At 39.3% G+C, this 23,637-nt stretch overlaps 1 protein-coding gene across 2 annotated transcripts in view; it reads right to left on the bottom strand.

Annotated features, from left to right (window-relative positions):
* PDS5B (PDS5 cohesin associated factor B) overlaps window positions 1-23,637 on the bottom strand; it is a 42,829-nt gene extending 19,192 nt beyond the window's left edge. For both annotated transcript variants that reach the window (XM_078863145.1, XM_078863146.1), the window contains exons 1-16: window positions 23,388-23,637; window positions 20,354-20,526; window positions 19,551-19,754; window positions 19,214-19,300; window positions 18,315-18,412; window positions 7,567-7,693; window positions 6,705-6,785; window positions 6,317-6,457; window positions 5,626-5,741; window positions 5,265-5,359; window positions 4,326-4,471; window positions 3,421-3,572; window positions 2,330-2,443; window positions 1,839-1,920; window positions 1,320-1,368; window positions 960-1,099 (exon numbers count right to left, since the gene is read on the bottom strand). In XM_078863145.1, coding sequence (XP_078719271.1) covers window positions 960-1,099; window positions 1,320-1,368; window positions 1,839-1,920; window positions 2,330-2,443; window positions 3,421-3,572; window positions 4,326-4,471; window positions 5,265-5,359; window positions 5,626-5,741; window positions 6,317-6,457; window positions 6,705-6,785; window positions 7,567-7,693; window positions 18,315-18,412; window positions 19,214-19,300; window positions 19,551-19,754; window positions 20,354-20,461 — 1,740 coding nt within the window. In that variant the 5' untranslated portion in view covers window positions 20,462-20,526; window positions 23,388-23,637. The remainder of the gene's footprint in view (window positions 1-959; window positions 1,100-1,319; window positions 1,369-1,838; window positions 1,921-2,329; window positions 2,444-3,420; window positions 3,573-4,325; window positions 4,472-5,264; window positions 5,360-5,625; window positions 5,742-6,316; window positions 6,458-6,704; window positions 6,786-7,566; window positions 7,694-18,314; window positions 18,413-19,213; window positions 19,301-19,550; window positions 19,755-20,353; window positions 20,527-23,387) is intronic.

Below are 23,637 nucleotides of genomic sequence, written 5' to 3'. Positions count from 1 at the left end.
AGAGAAAGCTGATTGGTCCACACCAGAGAAAGCTGTTTCTGGTGTGGACCAATCAGTTTCAAAGAAAATGCTAATATTATCAGAGTATGTATTTTGTTTGCATTCTGACCAAAAGTATTGTGGTTAATGCAGACATGATTCCTTGTAAGGTTTCAGTTTGGTGTTTTAACATCTTAACACCTGTTTTGTTGCCAGAAAAAGGGGAAACCTATTCTCATATTTTGGTACTGGCAAAGGAGGTCCCATGATGCAATTGAAACCTTGATACCGATTGGTTTATACTTTAAGTTGTTAAACCAACAAAAATTTACTTTATTTCACGACGAAATATTTCATGAACAATAAAAGACTATGCCATTGGACATTTTGCTACATAAGAAACATAGGCAGAAGCAAAATGAGACCGAAATCCAAGACTAGTTTCTGCATATGTACTTCCAATGTTCACCACGAGGTGGTAAAGTTAGAAATGAGCAGCCATAAAGGTGCAGTACTAAAAGTGAACACACCAGCGCTCTGTTGCATGCCTCTGTTCCAAGTCTGCTGAAAAGCACTAGCCGCCTTAATTCACCCAGTTCACATTAACAATTTTTTACAGTTCTTGTAATTTAAAATAAACTTCCACCAAATACAGTGTTGTCAAACCAGGCCAAAAAAATTGTTAAGGAAATTAAAAAGGTGATTGACAGGTTCTTAATAAACAGGAGGCAATTAACCCATCACTCACCATCCTCTCAAGAGAAACTTTAATAAATTACTTGGGTTTTGAGTAGCAGACATTGAACAAAGACACCAAATATCCAATGGGAATTCTCTAGTTTTTTTTTTTACCAGCTATCAATGCGAAGTAAAAACTGTCTGAATATTATAATTTAAATGTATTAAATAAGTAACTCATTATTTGATTAATGTGAACATTTTCTTCCAGACATGAATGCGAGCTCATGTTTAATACTTACCACACACAGCTCAGCCTGCTTGCAAGAACATGCATTGTCCACCAGTACTTCCAACTGTCCAGAAATTCTCTCATCCTCCTCCAGCACTTGGTTGAACTTCTTCATAAAGTCCTGAGCCTTGCCTGGGTCTGGTAGGTGCTCTAAGGTGAAAAGGTCATTGTCCAATAGTCAGCTATTGTAACGATTAAATAAATGTCTGTCTATATCGAGTTCTTCCAGCTTGGTTAAAGTCTGCTTATATGTCTATGAACACTGGACAAAACACGATTGATGTTTTTTATACCTAATTATTATCCTAAGTTTAAAATGGTGAGACTTCAAATGCGAATTTTATATTCATTACAATGCTCAATCACTTACTTGCAAGGATCATGACTTTGGAAAACATGACTTTGCTTGTTGCTTCCGACTAAAGAAAAACAAAAAAGGTTTTACAGTTACACTCCAGAGGCAGATGTCAAACTACTACAGAGATCTGGACTGCAACTAGTACATACAGAGTAAGAGGCATGGCAAGCTTTTGGCTCGAATTCATTGGGGATACAACAATCAAATTATAGGAAAACTTACAGAATTTGTTTTTTTCTTCTTGGTTCTTTCGGTAAAGTCACGTAGAAGGGAAATAATAAAAGAATAAAAATACAACAGAATAAAAAATAATGTTTTCCATAATATTTAATGTTGTATTTTTATTATTTTATTATTTCCCTTCTACGTGACTTTACCGAAGGAACCAAGAAGATGAATCCCTGCAGTCACGAAAGCTTTAAATCAGAATTTTTTTAATGCATTTCCCACATACACGCTGTGGCACCTTAATGATTCACGTGATTGTAAACGCCTGCAAGACATATTGTGGAATGCAGAGGGCGTGCTCACCGGTGGCTGTTTGTGCAATTCCAGGAGGTCTCTGACGTGGTTCCTAAGCATCGTCTGACACTTCCACATTTCATTGAGAGCTCTGGCAAAAACACACGTAAAATATAGCAGTAAGAATACAAGGATGAACGATTTCACCTTTAATATCTAATGAAATCAACGTACAATTAAAAATATGAGTTTATATTGAAAACCATTATGCGTGTGTTGAGGGGCAGAGTGGTGGTACAGTGGGTAGAGTACTGTGCTGTGAACTTGGCGAGCAGAGTTTCATTCCCAGCCAAAGCTAACATCAGTGGCAAGTAATGTCAAAATCTGTCCTGCCCTCTCCAACACATCAACCCACACTTACCAGCGTGAAGAATAGTAATAAAAACCACTCAAAAGAGCGACATATGGCGTGCAAAACCTTAACCCATGGGTGGATTGAGAATGGCTGGAACTTATTTAAATTTTCTATGAGGTGACAATGTATACAGTGAATTTCGTACTTCACTGCATTGGGATCCAAAGTGGCATAGAGGTAGTAGAGACACTTCATTCTCTCTTCCGTTTCAAGATTATGAGGCACGAGGTATTGTGCGAAGATCCTCTCGACCAGCAGTCTGAAAGAACAATCAATGATGCAGGTGTAGAAATAATAGTTCTTATAACACAAATAAGTGCATGCCTACATTTTTTATCACAAGTGAAATTAAAAAACGGCATGTTCAGCAACAAAGTTCCTGTATGAACTATATCTGATAGTTATGTAGGTATAGCATTATTGGTAACTACTAGCGATATATACATTGCTGATTCTTATTGGGGTGCCCAAATGTGGGTATAAATTAAGTGTACATAAGTAACATTATTCATAATACACTTGGCATTTCAGTGAAACAACTGCCAAACTCATAGCAATACATAAAAGGTATAATGTAAGCAGAGTATATGTGCAGCCGATTTGTCAAATCAGATGTTGGATGAGGGGCCTCCCTAAGCCAATACGGGTTAGTGGAGATAATTTGACCAATTTTACCGTGCTGGTCAGCACGAGTTGTAGAGGTAAGGGGACAAAGGTGTGCTAGCAGTCGACGAGTGGGGTTCATATTCTATGGCTCTTTCGGTAAAGTCACATACATAGAAAAAATAACAATAAAATAATAAAAATAAAGCGAATAAAAAATAATAATAAATATCGTCATCAGCCCCTGTTCCTGATGATGACCGCTTGTGTTGCGATCGAAACGTCGTGATATTTTTTATTCACTTCAGTTAAATTTTTATTATTTTATTATTATTTTTCTATCTACGTGACTTTACCGAAAGAACCATAGAATATGAATTCCTGCAGTCACGAAACATTTTTTGTTTGTTTCCAATTGCTTTACTTTCATTGTTTTTTGACTGCCTAATTCAAGCAGTGTCAAGGCTCAACCCCTGCTTAGCTTCAAAGATCTAACGAGACCGGGGCGTATCCTGTGTCATTTCATCACGGGGCAATATTTATATACATTACAAAACCTAAATAAGGCATCCCACCAAAGCACGTGCATTAGAATCCCACTGGGTGGATAAAGGAGGGGATTATGAGGCTCACTTGTCATCAATGCTGTTCTGGTAGTAGATATGGAGCAGCTTATCCTTGATCCAGTCAATCTGAGCGGCCGATTCCTTGCCGGCTTCCGCGTGCAGACTGTACTTCTTGTAGATTAGAGCCAGGCCCATCATTGCCTCCCGACGAACTCTCCACTACGGTGCACACACCATATCACATTTTCAGTTAGTTGCAGAGCCCCAAACAAAACCAATTTATATCATCGTTCTTTAGCAACAGCAATGTTTAGCATCGGTCAAAAGTAAAGTTGCGTGTTTACTACATTCAGTATATTGTCAAGAACAAGAAAAGCATGCACTCTCTTTGGGCTTTTCTATAGCATTGCTTTAGTGTCCCTCGTTAAATTAATACTCTTTGTCCATCTTAGTCTGTCTAGATCTATTCCGTTTTCCATATACTTTACCAATGATCAGGTTTCTCCAGGGGTTTCCCCCCATCACACACATCTATGTGTCCAAAACAATTCAGTATCTGTCTTTCTATTATGATGTAGAGTACAGCTTTTTCACCAATCTCATGCACATCTACACTGAAATGCCACAAAATGTCCATCTGGGCAAAGCGAGGTTTTTACCCGCGTATATTTTTATGTGCATAAAATAAAATGAAAACTGGTGTAAGACAATGCAATGCTACATTATTTGAATTACCTAAAACAGAAACTATTTTATTTATTTTTATCTGACCAGGTAAGACCCACTGAGCTATAGGGAGAACATGTAAACTCTCAATACAAAGGCGTCAAGGTCAGGATTGAACCCACGACCTTCTGTATACCAGGCGAGGTAGTTAACATCTCGCCACCGTGGCATGCTCTGTATTATAACAGCAGATGTCTGCTCATGAGCGAGGCGGGCAATGTAGTGATGACTGGGCAGCATACACACCCGCTTATCCAGCATGCGCTCCCGCACGTAGCCCAGCAGCTGGTCGTTAACCAGAGACAGGTCCTTCTTTGAAGCAGTGACGATGGAAACTATGACGTCATGCCTGATTGCTTCCTCGGGGTCGTGCGAACGCACCTTTAATATCTCTGCAAAAAAGAGATGCATTAATAAAATGCAATTCTCTCCCATAACAGAATCCCAAAATTACTTTTTTTTACTATAACGAGCCTTGTAATGTAGCTGATGTGATTAAACGATGTGAAACACAGCCAATTATGTCATTTATATTAATATAATTATAAAAACGCTAAATAGATATAAATTACCCAAGTATTATTTTAACAGACTGTGAAGTAATTCTAATTAAAATAATCAGCTGAGATCTGTTATCATTCATCCAATCTTCAATGCTAATCATTATTTAAGTAAGATAATAAAGTATATTGCATGATGTTGTCTTTGAGTATTTGGGTATGGCCATTATACCACATGATCTTGGTAAGCATCAATCATGCCAAAAGACAGAGGTGAAATCATCACTACTTAAGTAGTGAATGACAATTGTACTGTGTTCTCAGTTTAACACGTAGGCTTTCACGACCAATATTATCCATAACAGAGGTTTTTGGGTTAGATCGCGTAAATATAAATGTGTCGATAAAGCTGCCACCACCCGACACAGCTAATTAGCAAGGTTTGTCAGGGAAACAAAACATGGCAATATGTTACTCGTTCAGCACACCGCTGTGTTGGAGAGTAAACCCACAACATTTACAATTCGAGTACGACGTTTCACCAATAATTACAAACAGCATCATCAGGCGACATCCAGAGTTGTGGACAAATCCTCCTGTTTCGATCTTAAATAGAGGGATAAGTGTGACGTCGTCACATGTACCGTGTTGTGTATGTATGGTAGCTGTAATACTGTTCTCTTACCAGTCAAGTCTTTTGTCAGATCTGGGTGGTTCATCAGGCAGTGGCTGGCAAATTTAACGCATTCCAACCTCACTGGCACATGGATGTCATTAAACCTAAATACAAAGATGACATTTAGCAGAATTAATAATAGCAACAGGATACAAGGCTTGTAATCTTTCCGCAGTGGTATGGAAAACTGTGAACTGGATGATAGCACCACAGCTTCTAAAACCATTTAAGTGTCAATACAAATGATGCCTTATCCCCTGTGTAAACCTAGATTATTGTGTAGAATGCTTTAAAAAATCCAGCAGCTTTATGTTAGGGGTGTGCCAACCGTATAAACAAACGGCTATCTTTTGAAATAAAGTTTTTATACCGTCCTAAAAAGCACTGCCAAAGTGCCTTGTTTTGTGCTGCCAGTTCAGAGTCTTTTGCTCCAAACATCTTAGCCAGCAGTTTTACCACAGCCAGTCGTTCTTCATTATCATTGCTCTGTGGAGAATGAAAAAAAACCCACCAAAAACAAATTAAACAATGCAGCCTAGACTTTATGAGTTAATTTACCAACTTTTAAGTTTCTTATTACCACATTAACTACACAGTCTGCACACCTTAATGTTGCATTATTACGTTGTTTGTGGGGGGCATGTAGTTAACGACAGGCATATACACTTCCTCAGGTCTATTTTAATAAACCACAGCCTCAATTTACAACACACACAACATGCCTACAGCCCAATCTCAGCAGCTAAACGGGGTTGGGCCATGGATTCTTGAATCTTTCTGTACAGAGTTTTAAGTGTTACCTCATCGCATACGTGAGTTTTCTCCAGGCACTGTGGTTCCCTCCCCCCTACGCTTAACACTTATGCATGAAATTTGCCAAACATTGAAATACAGAACCCTCCTGCAAAAAGCCAACACTCATTGAGGCTTTCCTGGACAAAGCAAGGTGCATTATAATGATTAAATGTAGCGAGCTTTGCGACGCAGAATAATAAAGCAGTTTAGAAATTAACGTTCAGTGTTCCCGCCGCTGTCAGCGGTGAGATTAATCATTTGCTCACCTTGAGCTTAAATTCCAGCTGTGGCAAGACGGAAAGCAGCAGGTGAGCGTCAATGTTGTAGAGTTCGAGGATGAGGTCAAACAAGTGTTCTGACAAATCACTCACGGACGTCTTACCCAACATGAGCACCTGGTTGAAGAACTGCAAAAGAAACCGGGCAAGGGGAAGAATTAGGGAGACAAAAAATCTTACGCAATGTCCAATGAGGTCATTTTCTTGAGCTAATAGGTTTGGTCAAGTGCAATGAGGCCCAATGTGTAATGTTGGTTAGGCACTATGTATACATCAGTTGTAATGCAAGAGCAGAAATCATTTCGAAATTACTAGTGTTTCCAAAAGTGAACAAAGATTAAACATCTCTCATGTCGCAAAAATGATCGTAACTTACATTCGTTATATAAGGCTCAATACTCTGTGCTGTCCTTTTCAAAAGCGCCTTTGACAATTCATATGCTTGCTTGTTCAAATTCTGTAAAATAGAAATATATTACACAATGGTATTCACAGGAAAATATTTTTAAAACCTTTAGTATCGCATATTTGCTCAAGTCCGTAACTCCACTGATAAGGTGCTAACTGTTAAGACGTGAAACCAATTATATTCAACATACATACATAACAGGGAGATTAATGCAATTATTTACATGCACAAACATTTTTTATTACTCAATAAGCATAATTGTAAAAAAAAAATCATTTTACCACACACTATTAATTTGAATATTACAATTTGAATATTTTACAATCGCTCCTATTATAGAGATACATTATATATACACACACAAACACACCGTCTATAGAGATATAAACACAATGAAAATATTTCAAACTGAAATTACCCCACCAATCAGCACACATAAAAACAAACATATACCATCAACATATTTAATTAATTCTAACATTCAGCTTAAGTTCCACCCACCATTAGCATTCTCAATAACATGATCAAATCTGACCCAGTGACTGAACCAACTCATCGGTGGGAATTTACTGAATGGGTGCAGGAGCACAGAAGTGAGTGCATTAAGAGGGTGCATTAATGAGCAATAGCAATATGAATGTAATCACTGCATGGACAATCAACTTTGAAAACTGAACGTGCACTTCACCACACATTATAACCCGCACATCATTGAACATTCAGCTTCCACCCACTGACCCAGTGACCTAAGAAACCCCGTCAGCAGGTATTCAGAGATGGGAGTGGTGGCGGAGCGCAGAAGAGGGGAACATATGGGACAGCGACGGACCTTGTGCGATGGCACGAGGTTAACCAGGATGGCGTCGAGCAGTTCCTGGGAGACGCTGTCTCCCTCTGTGATGATGGAGCTCATCAGGTCCAACATGTGCATGTGCACCTTCTGGTTGTGTCCATTACTGTAATCATATACACAATAAAAAAATAATTAAAACAAATTATATTAAAAAAACTATTATGAGTCACCAGTCTGAAATTTCATATCCATGACCAGTGGGTAAGTCGGCCTGTTGGCAAGAGAGCATTAGCCCAGAATCACGTGGATCACCACCATCAAGAAATTCCTGATGCCATAAAATGGATAAAACTCAACTTAGTTTTCATGTTCAGTCAGTTTATTTTAATTGCCATATAAAAGGAAAAACACGAGGGCTTGAGTTGACATACCCACGTTCCTAGACCAATGGACGAGTAATGACTCTTCACCGACCCCTCACCACTTCCCCAGTGATTCGGTGAATTCAGTCACAAATTATGTAGCATTTCAATGCCACCTTGTTTGAATCGCTCGTTTTGACGTCTCATCTGTACATTTTTGTCTCCTCAATTGGTGTAAATGTAACCCATTATCTGTATAATTGGTAAATAACCCACTCTTAATGCACAATTGTATGGATGCATCATGAGCATAATCATCAGAATTGACTAAACAATCGATGCATCATGAACATGCCTGATAAGCTATGAAGGTCCGTGGACTGGGCCACTCCTGCTCCATTCACCCCCCCCAACCCCACCCCCTCCCTACCCTCTACAGCCAGGGTTGGGGGGGGGTCAGGGAGTGATCTTCATAGAACAACAGTGTTTAACATGGTCATGGATTAGGCTAGACCAGGGTTCTTAAAACGGACAGCCTGGGGCCAAATGGGGCCCACAAAAGCTCTTTCGAGGAGGGGCCTCGCCACCGAGACGTATGGCTTGCCAAGAAAAACGGCTCACCGAGACACTGAGGGAAACAGATTAGTGAGATGAGAGAGAGTGATGAACGAAAAGAGATAGGACAGTAGAGAACTGCAAAGAAGAGATGAATCAAGATTGGTGAGATGGCAGTGAGATAAACAGGAGAAAGATGAGGCACTAACAAGAGGTACAGATTATCCGTGAACGTTATGATATCATGTGATGTCATAGCACCAGTACATATGATATCATATCTTAGGGTCTGCCAGTACAAGCTAGTTACGTCATTTGACAGAAAATGTTGTTGACAACCCCTGGGTTAAGCCTATTGAATGTTATATTTTAGTTTTTTTTGCCATGGGACGTAAGTTTCATTAAACCATTTTTATTTTATTAGGTAAGGCCCACTGAGCTATATAGTAATTTTTCAGAAGCGACCTGGCCACAAATGATAGCCCAACGAAGTGGCTTATCACGTGGAAATTTATAGCAGCCAAATACTCTAAATTTATGTTTCTAAATATGGAGGGAAGAACTGGAGAACCTGGAGAAAAATCCACGCGACCACAGGGAGAACATGCAAACCCCAAAAATACAGGCGTCAGGGCCGGGATCGAACCCACAACCTCCTCCATACCAGGTGAGGGAGTTAACATCTCGCCACCGTGGTGCCCCCATCACTAGATTAATCAATCTAGTGACATCAGTGTGAACATCTCACTTCTGCATTTACCAAGTGACAATTGGACAGTTCCAAATAAGGCAACTTTAGTTAATTTTCAAAATCCTCCTCAGAATACACAAGGGTTATCAATTTGAAGGCAACTCTCGAAGTTTTAGAACAGATCACTGATTAAATAAGCCCATGTTTTAACCCACACACAAAATAAGTTTAACATACATACACTGAATGTATGCAAGAGCATTTGTCTCTTATAGGGGTAGACACAATATTGTATATCTGAATCTGTCATAATTGGTTGTATACTATTCCAGGGGTGGCCAATCATGGCTTCCAAGTCAAATACTATTCCGGCACAGTTCAAGTGCAGCTCGATAGACAGGTTGTCCCTTTCACATACTACAAAAAGAAATGACGAATTCTTGAAGTGTGAAAAACTTGATTTGAAGCTTTCGTGACTGCAGGAATTACTCTTTGGTTCTTTTGGTAAAGTCACGTAGAAAGAAAGAAATTAATTAATAGAATACGACGTTTCGAATTGTGTCTCTCTGTGTGTCTCTGTGTCTGTGTGTCTCCGTGTCTGAGTTTTGCCTCTCTCAAATTTAGTTCTACCTGATGACGACTGCTTGTGTTGCAATCAAAACATCGTATCTATTTTTTTCTACGTGACTTTACCGAAAGAACCAAAGAGTCTTGAAGTGTGCTTAATACAAAAGCTTTCGCGACCAATATTATTCATAATCAAGGTTTTTTGGTTAGGTCTCATAAGTATAAATGTGTCGTAACCCTCCACCACCTAACACAGCCAGTAAGGTTTGTCACGTAAACACATCGCGCCAATTAGTTACTACTTCAGCCCACCAGTGTGTTGGACAGTAAATGCACAATATTTACAATTTGAGTACGACGTTTCTCTGGCAATTACATCCAGCATCATCAGGCGATTTGCCAGAAAAGTGTGACATCTGAAATGTCTTCATCTTCATCTGAGACAGCAGCCCTGGGCTATATGCAATTATTTGTATTCCTCCACTCACATGAAGATGCATATACCGGTAGTTATAATTAAATATCTCCCACCAATCATAAACCTCCTCTTTGCTAATTAATGCTATTTTTTGTGATGAAATCTTCAAAAATTTGTATGTTGTGTTCCTGAATTAAATGCCAAATAGTTTTGCAGTTCTGTTCATTCAATCTTCAGTCTCGCATCTCCATCTGTTCTCATAACTTTTCTCAACATATGTTTGTGGTTTTCAAACTATTTGCTGTTCATTAGCTTTCTAACCCTTCCTCCACTTTCAATGCACTATTCTTTGATATGCTAATGAATGTATTATATAAAACGGTTACATCCAATTCATCATTATGATCATCTAGGTATAGGTTTTTAGTTAACGTATATTTATCTCCCTGCTGACCTAGACGTTTTATGTTTACCATCTTAGTTTTGACTGCAATGAACGTTTCCCTCTCTCGACAGAGACATCTGACAATCTGGGGTTTATCAAGTCAAATCTCGTTATAAATTCATCCTTTGAGCTTCTTAATTTAAAAAAGTATTCATTATTTTCATATTTTTGCTGGCTGCAAACTCCTAGTAGATGCTTATCTGTCCCCTTGCTCTCCAATGCCAAACGTACCAATAATTGTATCGTCTCTGCATCGTTTATCTACTTTTCCATTAATATCACCCATTACGATGTTGTAATGTACTCTACTCTCATTTAATGGTTTGGTAATTTTCTTATATATTTGGTCTACATCTTCATCATGTTCATAATAAAGATTTTTGGGTTAGATCGCGAAGTCGTAAACCCACCTCCACCCGACAGCCAATTCGTAAGGTTTGTCACGTAAACAAATTGTGCAAAATAGTTACAAGTTCAGCACACCGGTGTGTTGGAGAGCAAACCCACAAAATGTACAATTTGAGAATATTTCGCTGATGATTATAACATCAATGTAGCATCAGGTGTAACTGCTCCAGTGAGTACTGGACCAGTTACACCTGATGACGGAGGCTTGTGTTGCTTCCGAAACGTCGTGATTTAATTTAGTTATTTTCATTTATTATTATTTTATTATTATTATTTTACCTACGTGACTTTACCGAAAAAACCTAAGAGTATGAATCCTTGCAGTCACGAAAGCTTCAAATCTAGGATTATAACATCATCAGGCGATAGCCATAATTTGTCAAGTATTCCTGTTTCCAATCTTAAATGGAGTGACGTGATGTCATCACTGTGCGCCTATAAGTGTGCGATCTGTTTACTCGATATAACTAAAACAACTTCATGAATATTGGTTACGAAAGCCTCCGTGTTTAAATTCGTCATGGTTTATTGCTACAGCTTATACTAGAAAGATCTATCATATTTAGTATTTTGAGAGCCTGAGTGTAAGCTGGGAAACTTTATCTGATTAACTATCGAACTATAACACATGTCTGATTCTTCAAGAGACGATGAAGCCTCTGTTATAACTGTGAGCTCTCATTCTATGATAAAAGAGGTTGTCACCCTTTAGAAGTACAATGTCTTGAGTTATTCCCTCTCCTTATCACCTCACTGATGCCAACTCCATCTAAGTTTATTTATCTCAATTCTGTCTCCATTACAACTTTTGAATCTTCAGACAAAGTTCACACATGGTGATGATCCAATGATGAGGCCCCCCTTTTCTTAGCAAGTGATTCATAACGTCGCTTGCACCTATACCAACCCGCAATTTATCATGGATGGTGAATTCAGAGTTCAGAATCAGAATATTTATACTGGAGGAATCCGATAAACTATAAAGCATTTCACAGACGTCCAATACAAAAACATACTAGTGCAAAGTACAAGAAGGTAAACAAATCATCCAAAAACATACCAAATGAAACTAAACCATCCCCATCCTACCAGGCAAAGCCCACTGAGAGGTATTAACTTATTTTTCAGACGTAACCTGGCCACAAATGATAGCTCAAGAAAGTGGGTTATCATTTGGACATTTACAGCAAAAAAAATAATCTAAATAATCTAAAAAGATGCTTCTAAATCTAGAGGGGAAAACCGGAGGACCCGGAAAAAAATTCCACGCGACCACGGGGAGAACATGCAAACTCAAAATATACAGGCAACGGATTTGGGATCGAACCCCCGACCTCCGGCATACTGGGTTTTAGCCTGGAAGATATGCAAAGCCACAACTTTGCGGAACGGCCCCCACTGGCTCAAGGGTCAATTCGGACAAAAGCATGCAACAGTTTTACCTACATTACTGGGGGATAGGGTGTCGAGAATGGTTTGCCTGAAGATGCGTGAGGGGCCAGACGCATTTTCCAATGCGTCTGTAAAGTGGGCATTAATTAAATAATGAGCAGTCAGTGTACAGCTATGTATGTTTTACATCTATAAATGCACAGCTGCTTAAAAAAAGGTGGACTGCTTTTGTTATCTACTGACAAGCTAAAACATTTACAGAACTTAACTTTAATATTAAGCACTATAACGCATTTTTAACAAGTCAAAAAAACTACAGTGGTTCAATGCAACGCGTAATGTTTAGTCGACAGAACAGCAGGCTTACGATTTGCTTTTCTGCACAAGACTCTGCAGGCTTGTGAACTCTCTTTACACGATATGCCAGTGAGACAAAGAAATGCGCGATGGCTGAACAATACCGTTGAGTCTAAAAACCCCATCCCCCACAAACCCAGTGGGCCTCCTATAATGGAAAATGTATCAATTGTCGTTTTTGACACAGGAAATGTTCCATGATTACATGATGGACATAAAGAGAAACAGATGAATTAGAGAAAACAGGTTAAAGAAATTGTTCTAACTGTTTAAAGACAAGTCAAGGAGGCTTGGTCAGGACACAGGGTTATAAGGGAAGACTGATGATCAAGAATAATGACCTAGTGGTAGCTACGGGATGGGAGGTACCCGAGGGGGCATGCACCGAAGAGATGGAGGGATTAAATCAGCGTATGTGCAGGTGCTTGGTGGATTAATTTATCATGGGATAATGATGTGATGAAGGCTCGCAGAAGATGTTATCGGTGGATTGATCGTCGCTGACGAATTTACACTGTACCAGCATTCGGGATGAAAGCAGTCAAATATATCTAATGATGGCAATTAATAAAAAGCCTTCCTTGTTGTCAAACAATTCCATAAACAAAACGCCTATGTGTACACACACACTAGAGGTCTGACAATACATGCCACTTGAGCACGAATAACAACTTAAAGGGAAAAGGAAAGGCGGCTGTGCGCGCATTCTAAACCTACCCTGTAAGTGTGCACTGTAAAACCTGCATTCCGACATGTGGAGGAGGGGCAGTGAACTCACACCATTTGCCTGCCTGCCTGCCGCTTGCTGCTCATGCTAGACTCTTGTTGCCGTGCCAGTGCTGCTGCATAACAAAACCGGTCCGCAGGGAGGAAGGGAAGAGAAGTGCGCGCCCTGACAGGCTTGAGGAAGGCCTTGCCGTGCAAACCAAAAAGCCTACAACAGCTCACTAACAAAAGTAGAGAGAATAAAAGGCCCTTATATATGGGCAGTAGGGGTTTTAAATTAATGTATCACGCGCAACCCAAAAGTCAATAAGAACCATGTGTGTTTTATGTAGGACATTCGCAAATAGAATTAATCATACTGGTAAGCTGCATTTAGATAATGTTTCTAATTAATACGTATGTACGTACAATAATGTATGCTTAACTTCTTTCGTACCGTACGTAGCCAACCGTGCTAATAGGAGGTGCGGGAGGTAAGGACAAAAAACTAAACACGAAAAAAGTTATAAAGAATGTAGTTTTCTATCATCAACATTTTTTAAAAATACATCTGTTACACGATTGTTTCCAAGTGAATCGATTTAAAATAATACATGATTATGGATTTTTATTTTGGAAAATCGTTGCTAATCTAATTTTATAGGAAACGTATTTTCAGCAGAGAAGTAGCATCTAATGACATCCATTCGGGTTTGAGACTTTAGGCTACAGTTTGACACTTTAGGCTACGTCATGTAGGAGGCTAATGCTCAACAAAATGACGAACTGATAAGATAAACAAAATATGAATGCGCCTATTTATGTATAATGGAGGAATCCGATGAGCTATAAAGCTATTTTTTTTCACAGAAGACAGTACACAGTTGACTAAATCATACAATAGCCCACTCCGGAAACCCCACTAATGATGAAGAACTGAATGGAGTGGACTGTGCGGTGTCACCAATTTTGATCAGCGGCCAGGCGATTCATCTCATTAGCTTTGTTTGTAAACTTTGTCAAGGAAGGGGGTGTGGGGTAGCAAAGATCCGTGTGAGTTCAAGATATTTACACAAGGCAATCAAAACGTGGAGTTTGAAGGGAAACTTGGAAGACACGTTTCTACAGTGAAAAGCATCACTATTCATGAAGAAAACAGAGGGGAAACCTCAGGACTGGCTTTAAAAACAAAAGCACGGACACAGTGGATGGACAAATGATCAAGCATGACGGTCCTGCAAGAAGCTGGCAAAACATGTTGTAAGTTGTAACTAGGCAAATGAAAAATTATCTCCAGCAGGATGTCCCTCTTAGCATTATGATGAAATTCAATTACCGTCTGGTAAGAGCAACACTTTCAAGGTACCTTTTGGAATGACTGTATTTGAGTGGTTTGTGTTGAGTCAAGGAAGCATAACCAACAAAAGCAGTATATCAAGAGAGCATTGCTGTGTATAAATCCTTCGTGAAAAATCAATCATCCGCCTGACATTGAGGGTGAAACCATGTTCGAAGACAATTAACTGAAGGATAAAGACTCCGAAGGCCATTTCAGGACCCTGGACAGTCAAACCTTATACTTTAGCCTATGATCCAAATTGAATATCTAAGTTAGTTATTCAAATAACAGGCGGTTAATGTATCTGTGCAAGAGTCATACAAGTGCCAATCGTCAGAGATAGCATTTACAAATGCCTGACTTGCACATACGTAAAATTAGTGCGTGGCACAGATCCAGATACCTCAATAAGACACTACGATTTACACTAAAAGTGAATTATTAGAATGCTGTATTTTTTTCAAAATATTGTTGATATGCTATACATCTTAGCTTACTACAGTAACAATTCCATTGGCAATACACGTTACAAACTATAGCCATTCTCTCTGTCCTTGTCAGGTACATGATTTAGTATTGTGAACACTAAATTCAGAATGTATCATCCTTAAACTGCTCAAGGACGTAATACTTTTAAGGTGTATGGGCTAGTCATCGCTGTGAAACACGTTGACATCACAAAATAAAACATTAGAAATTACGAGCACCTTTACCTACAGTGCTGCACAAGACAACCCAATGCAAAGCTTGAAAATACAACATCCAACGAGCAACCGATATGGCATGTGCAAAACCCATTCTCTGCAGCAATATATAAACATCATTGTACACTTGCAACGCTGGGGACGTTATAAAGATTTGTATTAAAGGATTTAGCTACTTCAACCTGTTAAACCGACAGAACTTAGTTACTTAGTTCTCATGTTTGAAACACTGAAGGGCATGTAATTTTTTTCTAAGCCAACAACACAATTCTTAAGGGGAAAAAACTAATTTATATTTATGAGAAATAACTGATCTAATTTTAACTGTGACAAGATGATCTTAAGCAATTTAAACTCACTTGAATAATCTGCTATAAGGCATTATTTTGTGGGTTTCTTTGATTTGGGAATTGCAATACTTTATCCTCGACCATTACTGCAGATAGCATTTCCACTGCTTTCAGAATTCACACAGATAATCTTACTTAACCTTCACATGGCTATAAATCAAGACCGAATACCAATATATAGCAATCCGACAAATATTACATATGAATAAACATTAAGAATTAATAAATCAGTAATTTTTTTTAAAGACCAGAGCTCACTGCACATTGCTTGTATCTCTTGCATCGTTTCTTTTTAATTCACTATTTGAACAATGCAGTTTTGCTTTGAGATAAAATACAATTTCTAAATGAGACGATTTTGCAAATTTCGATTTAAAGCTTTCGTGACTGCAGGGATTCATCTTCTTGGTTCTTTCGGTAAAGTCATGTGACTTTACCGAAAGAACCAAGAAGATTTTGCAAATGTGCAAACAACTTCTACTCATGAATCTGAGTGCTAAATAATAAAATAACTTGAATGCAGAAAAATATTTCAGCGATGGAAGATGAACTATGAAATAATGCTGAACTTGGCAAATTAACAATTACTTGTCAGATCAAACAATGTTCAGTTTCAGCCATAACACTCATAGAGCAGCTAAAACACGTATAGCCTATAAAATGTTACGTATGTGTGACCATGAAAACATGTGGCTATGTGAAATGTATACCAGTTACAACACAAAAATTCTTACAAACATAATCAAGGAATACAATTAAAAATGAAGGCCTGCTTGAGTTTTGATGTTTGGTTATTAAATCATTCAAATTCAGAAAACCTAGGAGGTCTCAAAGTGGAATTTCGTTATGACACATGATGTAAAAATATATCTAGATGTGTTGGGAATACAAAAATAGATCAACCTAACATGCAAAATATGCTACCCATGGTAGATAAAAATAAACAGGTTTCCAACAAACTTGTTTTAAATTAATTAAAATATACAAAATAAGACGCATTGTTTATAATCTTAACACAGCACATGCAACACGGCAGGCTTCTTCGTCTATATTTCCCAGCGGGCCACGTAAAATAAACTTCCCGAGTGCTGGCAGGCCATATGATTATGTCACATGTACAGTTGTTATGCCACCATCACCACGTGGCATCGCGTCTGTACATGCGACCTCTAACGCGGACCTGGTCACCTGGTGTCTTATCAATATCTCGTTCATTTCTATTTATCTTCTATCTATATTTATGAAAGTAAAAAAAAAATTGTGGGTTTGTGGTGAGGTTTGTGGGTTTGTGGGTCTGTGTGTTCGCGCGCTTGCTAAGGATTTGGCTCTCCAATTGTGGGGTTTACGTAAAATAAAAATAGCCAGGTACCACGCCGTAAGCCCCGCCGTGAGCAAACGCTATTCCTTTTTCACATCCGTCAACTTTTAATTAGTTTAATTAGCGATTTAGTGCGATTTTTGTGCGCTTCCTTTATATTTATGAAGCGAGCACGACCATACCAACTCACGCGCCTTTGGTGGGGGGGACGGCCCATGCCAAGTCGCACGCCTTTTGGTGGGAGTGAGGGGGACATTTCATTTCGCGTTAAAAATGCTATAAAAAACACTAAACGCTCAGGTAAATTCTTCACTGTGTCATGTCCCCCCCACCCCGATGCGTGGAGTTACTACTATACAGTCGTATAGGCCGTAGATATTACTGCAGAGCGGCCGGGGAGATCGTGGCTAGGGGGGGGGATCAAGGGTAGCAACCCAGCCCCAGCCTGCCAAGGTGCCACCTCAGCCGGCTGGACAATGTAGGCAAGGCCGGAGGCTCTGCACGGAACTAGGCCTCACCACGCCACTGTCAGGTGAGTACTTTGTGCTATAGTCAGCATGTACTACTGTAGCGATAGCAGGTACCACCACAGTCAGTACGCACTGCTGTTAGATTTTTAAGAGTGGTTTTGAAATATTTTTTTGGCCCCGGCAACGCCGGGTATATAAACTAGTTCTCAATAATATTTCTCTCTTGTCGACAGCTCTTACCTTATCGTCTCAAGCTCACTAAATTTTGCAACTCCTATCTCGGTGAATCTTTAAGAGCATTCACGGGTCACACACATGGGCGGGGGGGGAAGCACGCCAACCTAGGGTTCTAAGTCACTCTCAATTGAGTGGGCACCCATCAGCCCTGAATATTGAATTACAAGGAGCAGCATTCACATGCCAGTGAATGGTGTGCCCATCAATTTATGTTCAAGGCTTAATGACCGAAGTAGTGAGGACACAAGTGGCCATGGTGACGTGATATTGCGTGCAAAAACTTTAGATTTTCAGCGCATTCATGACACGATTTACAAATTAATTTAAGCAATCCATTTTGCAAGAATGCACAACCAGTGTAACCCTCTCATGCAAAGTGTGGCTTGTCATATGATGAACACAAACAACATTATTTTAAATGATCACATTTTTAAAAAATGTTGTTTTTACATAACCCGACACTTACTTTATGACAGAGAAAAGGGTCCTGTAGAGCTGTGTGAAGATGTCATTGCTTTCTTCAAGTTCAAAACAGATATTGTATGACTTGACCCATGCCAGGTTCTGTAGAAAGATCATACCAAACTAAAGTTTAAAACATTTTAAATGAACGAGCAGATATTTAAATGGGGTTTCTAACACCGGATTTTCATATTGTTGGACTCTGGTCTTTTATAAAAAGTTATTTTGAAGTTAAATTTCTTCTAAAAACTACATAGCATAAAATAACTTCATGTAATTAGAGTGATAAAACATGCTCATACACAAAATGTTGTCCTCATGACTTAAACAGTTTGAAAATTTTGGGGTGTATTTGTCATATTACTGTATCAATGAAAACCCCACGTTTACAATACCATGTGACCTGATAACGTTGTAAGAACCAGATCACTAAATAATTATGCATAATTTTTGCACCCTAAATTTTAGGCTAAATGTCAACATTCATTGACTTAAAACACATAATGGGTTCAAAGTTGATAATAGGTAAAAATGTTAGTCTGTGTAAAAAGAGTTAAGGTTTAGTACGAGTTAAGGTTTTGTACGCGTCAAGCAAAAAAATATAGACATGTCAATTGTCAGTGACCAACAATTTTACAGCAATACTCTTTCCATATACATACAGGGCATGCAAAATGTGGCGTGACATGCAAAAGGCCCAGGGCAGAATGATGCGAGTGGAAGAGACTTGTTCAAGCTATGCTGGACTTGCAGGTCAGGCAGCCAGTGGCTGGGCAGTGGCATGTCATGTTATTCAATCCTTGTGATGTTCTGTTTGATTATTAAATGTGTTCATAACAGACACTTAGTTTGCAGTCCTTGAAAATCAGTAGAAGTTGTATATTGTGTAAAAACCACTCTTACCTCCAACAAATAGAAATATCTGTTGAATTGAGCACTTTTAGTATCTTCCAGCCCCTTCAACTGACGCGTGATAAACATGAATATGTCCTGAAATGTAAAAAATTAATATATTGTAATCAATAAGTGACAAACAGAAAACGTGTTTTCGTAATATTATACACACACCATTATAATGACCAAATAAACTTACAAAAATGGTATTTTGTCTGAGTATCACCCATTTCAGTGTACACAAGTCAGACATATAACGATCAAACAAACAGCACTCAACAGCTGACTGCATAAATTGTGAGGATGCAGTAGGCAATTATCTGTTGAATGCAACAATCCTCCTTACCTTAATTTTGTCTGGAGAAGTATACGGGGCCTCTGGTGCATAGACTCGGAAAATATCAGCGAGACAACAAGCCACAAGCAGTCTCACATCTTTGTCTGAGTGTTTGAGAAAAAAGTCAGAAGCCAGATGCAAGGCCAGGGGCATGTACTGCTCTTTCTCCTCCTCAGAGTCCTGGTCCATGTCCATGAACGTTTTCACAACCATCTGTATTTCAACCAAAGAAAGGCCAGTCAACAGCCAAACCAACTAAGTACTATACTGAAACCCATTCACACCTATCAATGCCACACAAGATTACAATGAATTTGGTTAAGTGCTGACACATCAGCTTTAATATGACTTCAACTAAACATTTACCGATAATGTTCGTGCAATAAAATATTTTGATGCCTTTAAAATTATTGGTGGTATAAATTGTTAATCATTAACCAGATAAGTGTATTATTTCAATGGCATCTTTAGTCTCATGATGACGATTATTTTTTCAACTCTAAAGTTAAAGCAAAGAAAATATCAAACCAAAATTGCCACAGATCTTGAAATCTCCAAGGAAAATGTATCATGGAGCATGACTCAACATATGGTTGGTTATGTCCTTTAAAAAGATATAGTGCAAATAAAAACTCATATTTCGTATAATATATTTTCAATCCCCATTACTCTTTACTGATCCAAATCATTTGGATTAAAATTGTCAAAAATAAAAAAAAACATTCATAGTTTCAAACCACAAGTGTTCATGAAAGTAACAACAAAAACACAACAACAAAATTAACATGTAAATAGTGCTGTTCACGCTGTACCTTTAGCCTCCTGACAATCTCCTCTTTTGAAATCTTATCGGTGATTTCCTTGACGCCTGGTGGATAAACAATCTTCCTATCGTTGGAAGGTCCCTTGGCCTGGGCCATGGTGACTTTTAACAACACCACCAATGCTCTTTGGGAACTCGATAACTATCCCAGGGTAGATGAATCTGCGGTGAAACATTCAGGCAAAGAGTTACCATTTCATCCGTTGGATGCATTTCATGTCCTAGTTCTGTAACCTGATAATCATAGTCTGCTTATTAAGAACCAATAAAAACCATCATAAACAAATGAACAGGCTTAAAAACAGTGGGTGCTACGTTTAAAATGTGCTAATACTTTTACTTTCCACAATAAATGCTCATATTTTTCTATGCAAACCTAAATAAATCACGGAAATAAAATCGGGTAGGTAATCAATCTCGAGTCAGCACAGTACCGTTAACATTAAAATCATTCACGTTGGAAGTCTGTGGGATTGCACAATGATGTATGGTCATTTCCACATAATTGTTTTTAACCACTATATTTTCTATACTCTCCAAAATATAGAAAATATAGTGATGATGTTGGTTCAAATGTGGGCTCTGTGCGATGAAAGCATTGTATTAATCCATGAATTCATCCAGAATGAGTCACAAACAACTGTTGGCTGTCCCAACGCACAGGATTGGTGCTTCCAAAACATCAGGTTAGTTCACATTGAAGGGAAACTATGCAGTGACATAATATTTTCACCCACGTGCAAAACCAAGCACACTTACAACAAATGCTATTAATTGTACTTCTACAGGTCGAGAGCGCGATTAAAGCCACAAGCCATGTAGACGTACACCTGATAACTGTACATAATAAACGTTATGTTTAACATCTTCACTTTTAATAAACATCTCGGCACATCGTCTATGGGCCTTCTAGATCAATATTTTCCAGCAGCATTAGTTTAAACAAACTCTGGATCGGTGTCATCAGCTGTTAAGACAAATGCCACGATTCATAGTGATGCAGATATGCAATTGTACTCAAATTTAATTGGACCATCACAATCAATATACAGTAGAAGACGTCTGCATTGTTACACTTTGAATAACTCGATGTACAGAATAACTGCAACAGTAACTCGTCTGCTCCGCACATCACCCCCAGTAATGAAGTCAACAGTCACTTTCACAGCGTCAACAATAACCGGGCCCCGCTCATACCCCAGCAAAATGTTTCAGCAAAGTGCACAAAACGAGAAAAGACGAAACCCCAAATCCGCAGACCCACACACTCTGCAATGAACTACACGTCAGCACTGTACCGCACTGTATTGTACCACACAGCGGCGTGCATAAGCACGTATTACCATATCTGTAACGGTTTACTTCAGTAAGACTCTTCGTGCAATAATTTAATATAAACAAAAACTGATACATAGTGAAGGACCGACCGACCCACCCATCCAGGCCACGACCGCACGGCCGGGTCTCACGCCACTTTCCCCCGGGAGAGATCTATCCGAGGACCGAGGTCTCACCTAGGCCCCGCTGGGTGTAGTCGCCAAAATCCGACCGACTTCTCAAAATGTACGTAACTACACTATGAACACGCGGGACGTGACAGAAAAACTTTTTATTCCTCAACTATGTTTAATTTGCGAATTTTAACGCAAATTAAAATGTAAAATGTCTGAGTTTCGAGCGCAGAGGCCTGGGGTGGACTCGGATAGCGTGAACGTCGGAAACGGGAAACAAAGTAAAACATTACATTTCATTAAACGAACAACAATTTAACGTTTGGAACGTTATTATATAAACATTAAACATCGTACTTTTTGGACGAGCAATGATTCTAAAATTATGAGTTCATGTTAACCCTGAAGCCGCGGTTGACGTGTTGAGGATAAACGCATTACATTAACCAAAAAATCTGCCCGTGCTTTGTACTGTAAATATCGTACAAAACAATAGCGTGCATTAAAAAAACCACACACAATAAGGTGTTTGTGAGAGGTAGAGAAAAATAACTCGACGTTTCGATCCAGAGCCCTTCTCCAGAAACAGTAAAGACATCATCCCATTTCAATGAAGCCCTGCAAGAATACTTACTGTATCCTACTTACGACACTTGTTATATAAACATCGACACTAATACAAACAATAACTAGAAACACTCACTTAAAGTGCGGCTTTCAGCTACCCATGGACACTCACCTAACCCCCCCCAACCCGCTGGGTCGAGCCCAAGTGATGTTGATGGTGGTGTTGATGTTGATGGTGGTGTTGATGGTGATGGTGATGTGGATGGTGATGGTGATGGTATTGATTGATGGTGGTGTTGATAGTGATGTTGATGGTGGTGTTGATGTTGATGGTGATGTTGATGGTGGTGTTGATGGTGATGTTGATGGTGGTGTTTATGGTGGTGTTGATGGTGGTGTTGATGGTGATGTTGATGGTGGTGTTGATGGTGATGTTGATGGTGGTGTTGATGGTGGTGTTGATGGTGATGTTGATGGTGGTGTTGATGGTGATGTTGATGGTGGTGTTGATGGTGATGTTGATGGTGGTGTTGATGGTGGTGTTGATGGTGGTGTTGATGGTGATGTTGATGGTGATGTTGATGGTGTTGATTGATGGTGGTGTTGATGGTGATGTTGATGGTGGTGTTGATGGTGTTGGTTGCCGTAACTGCAAAGTGAATATGTTTGAGGTGGAAGTGGAGGTGATTTTAGTGGTGGTTGCTCTTGATGGTTGGTGGTGGTGCTGATGTTGGAGGTGATGTTGGGGGTGATGATGGTCGTGGTATTGGATGTTGCTGATGGTGGAGATGAAGTTGGCGCTTCTTGGCGATATTGATGATGGTGGAGACACGATGGTTGCTATAGCAATAATGACAAGTGTCAATTACTAATAATGACGGTGCTGATGATGCCCCCTTGCTACCGATGCTTGTTTTACAAATCGATGCGAGTGACAATTATTTGAACGTTGCTGGTCATGCTACTGATGGGTGCCGATGCTGACTGGTCGTGGACCGTACTTGCCTATTGCCGACGCGTACGCTTGTATTCTTGGTTTTTTTTTCAAAAAAAACCCGCTCTCAAAACGAAGCTTATCGCTTTCAATTGTTTCCGAAGCAAATTTCGACGCTGAACTGACGACGACTGGCAAACGAACGCTTCGCGGTCGACGAACCGCCCCCCCACACGCACATACACACACCACCACACGGCGCAACAACAACTCCACACAGCGGCGGGCGCGGGCAAATGGCGCCAAACGCTGAGGGGGCCG

This window comes from Lampetra fluviatilis, chromosome 15 (assembly GCF_964198595.1).
Source record: "Lampetra fluviatilis chromosome 15, kcLamFluv1.1, whole genome shotgun sequence".
NCBI classification, from domain to species: domain Eukaryota; kingdom Metazoa; phylum Chordata; class Hyperoartia; order Petromyzontiformes; family Petromyzontidae; genus Lampetra; species Lampetra fluviatilis.
The sequence above is the reverse complement of the archived record's forward strand: the minus strand, read 5'-3'. Positions and strand labels throughout refer to the sequence as shown.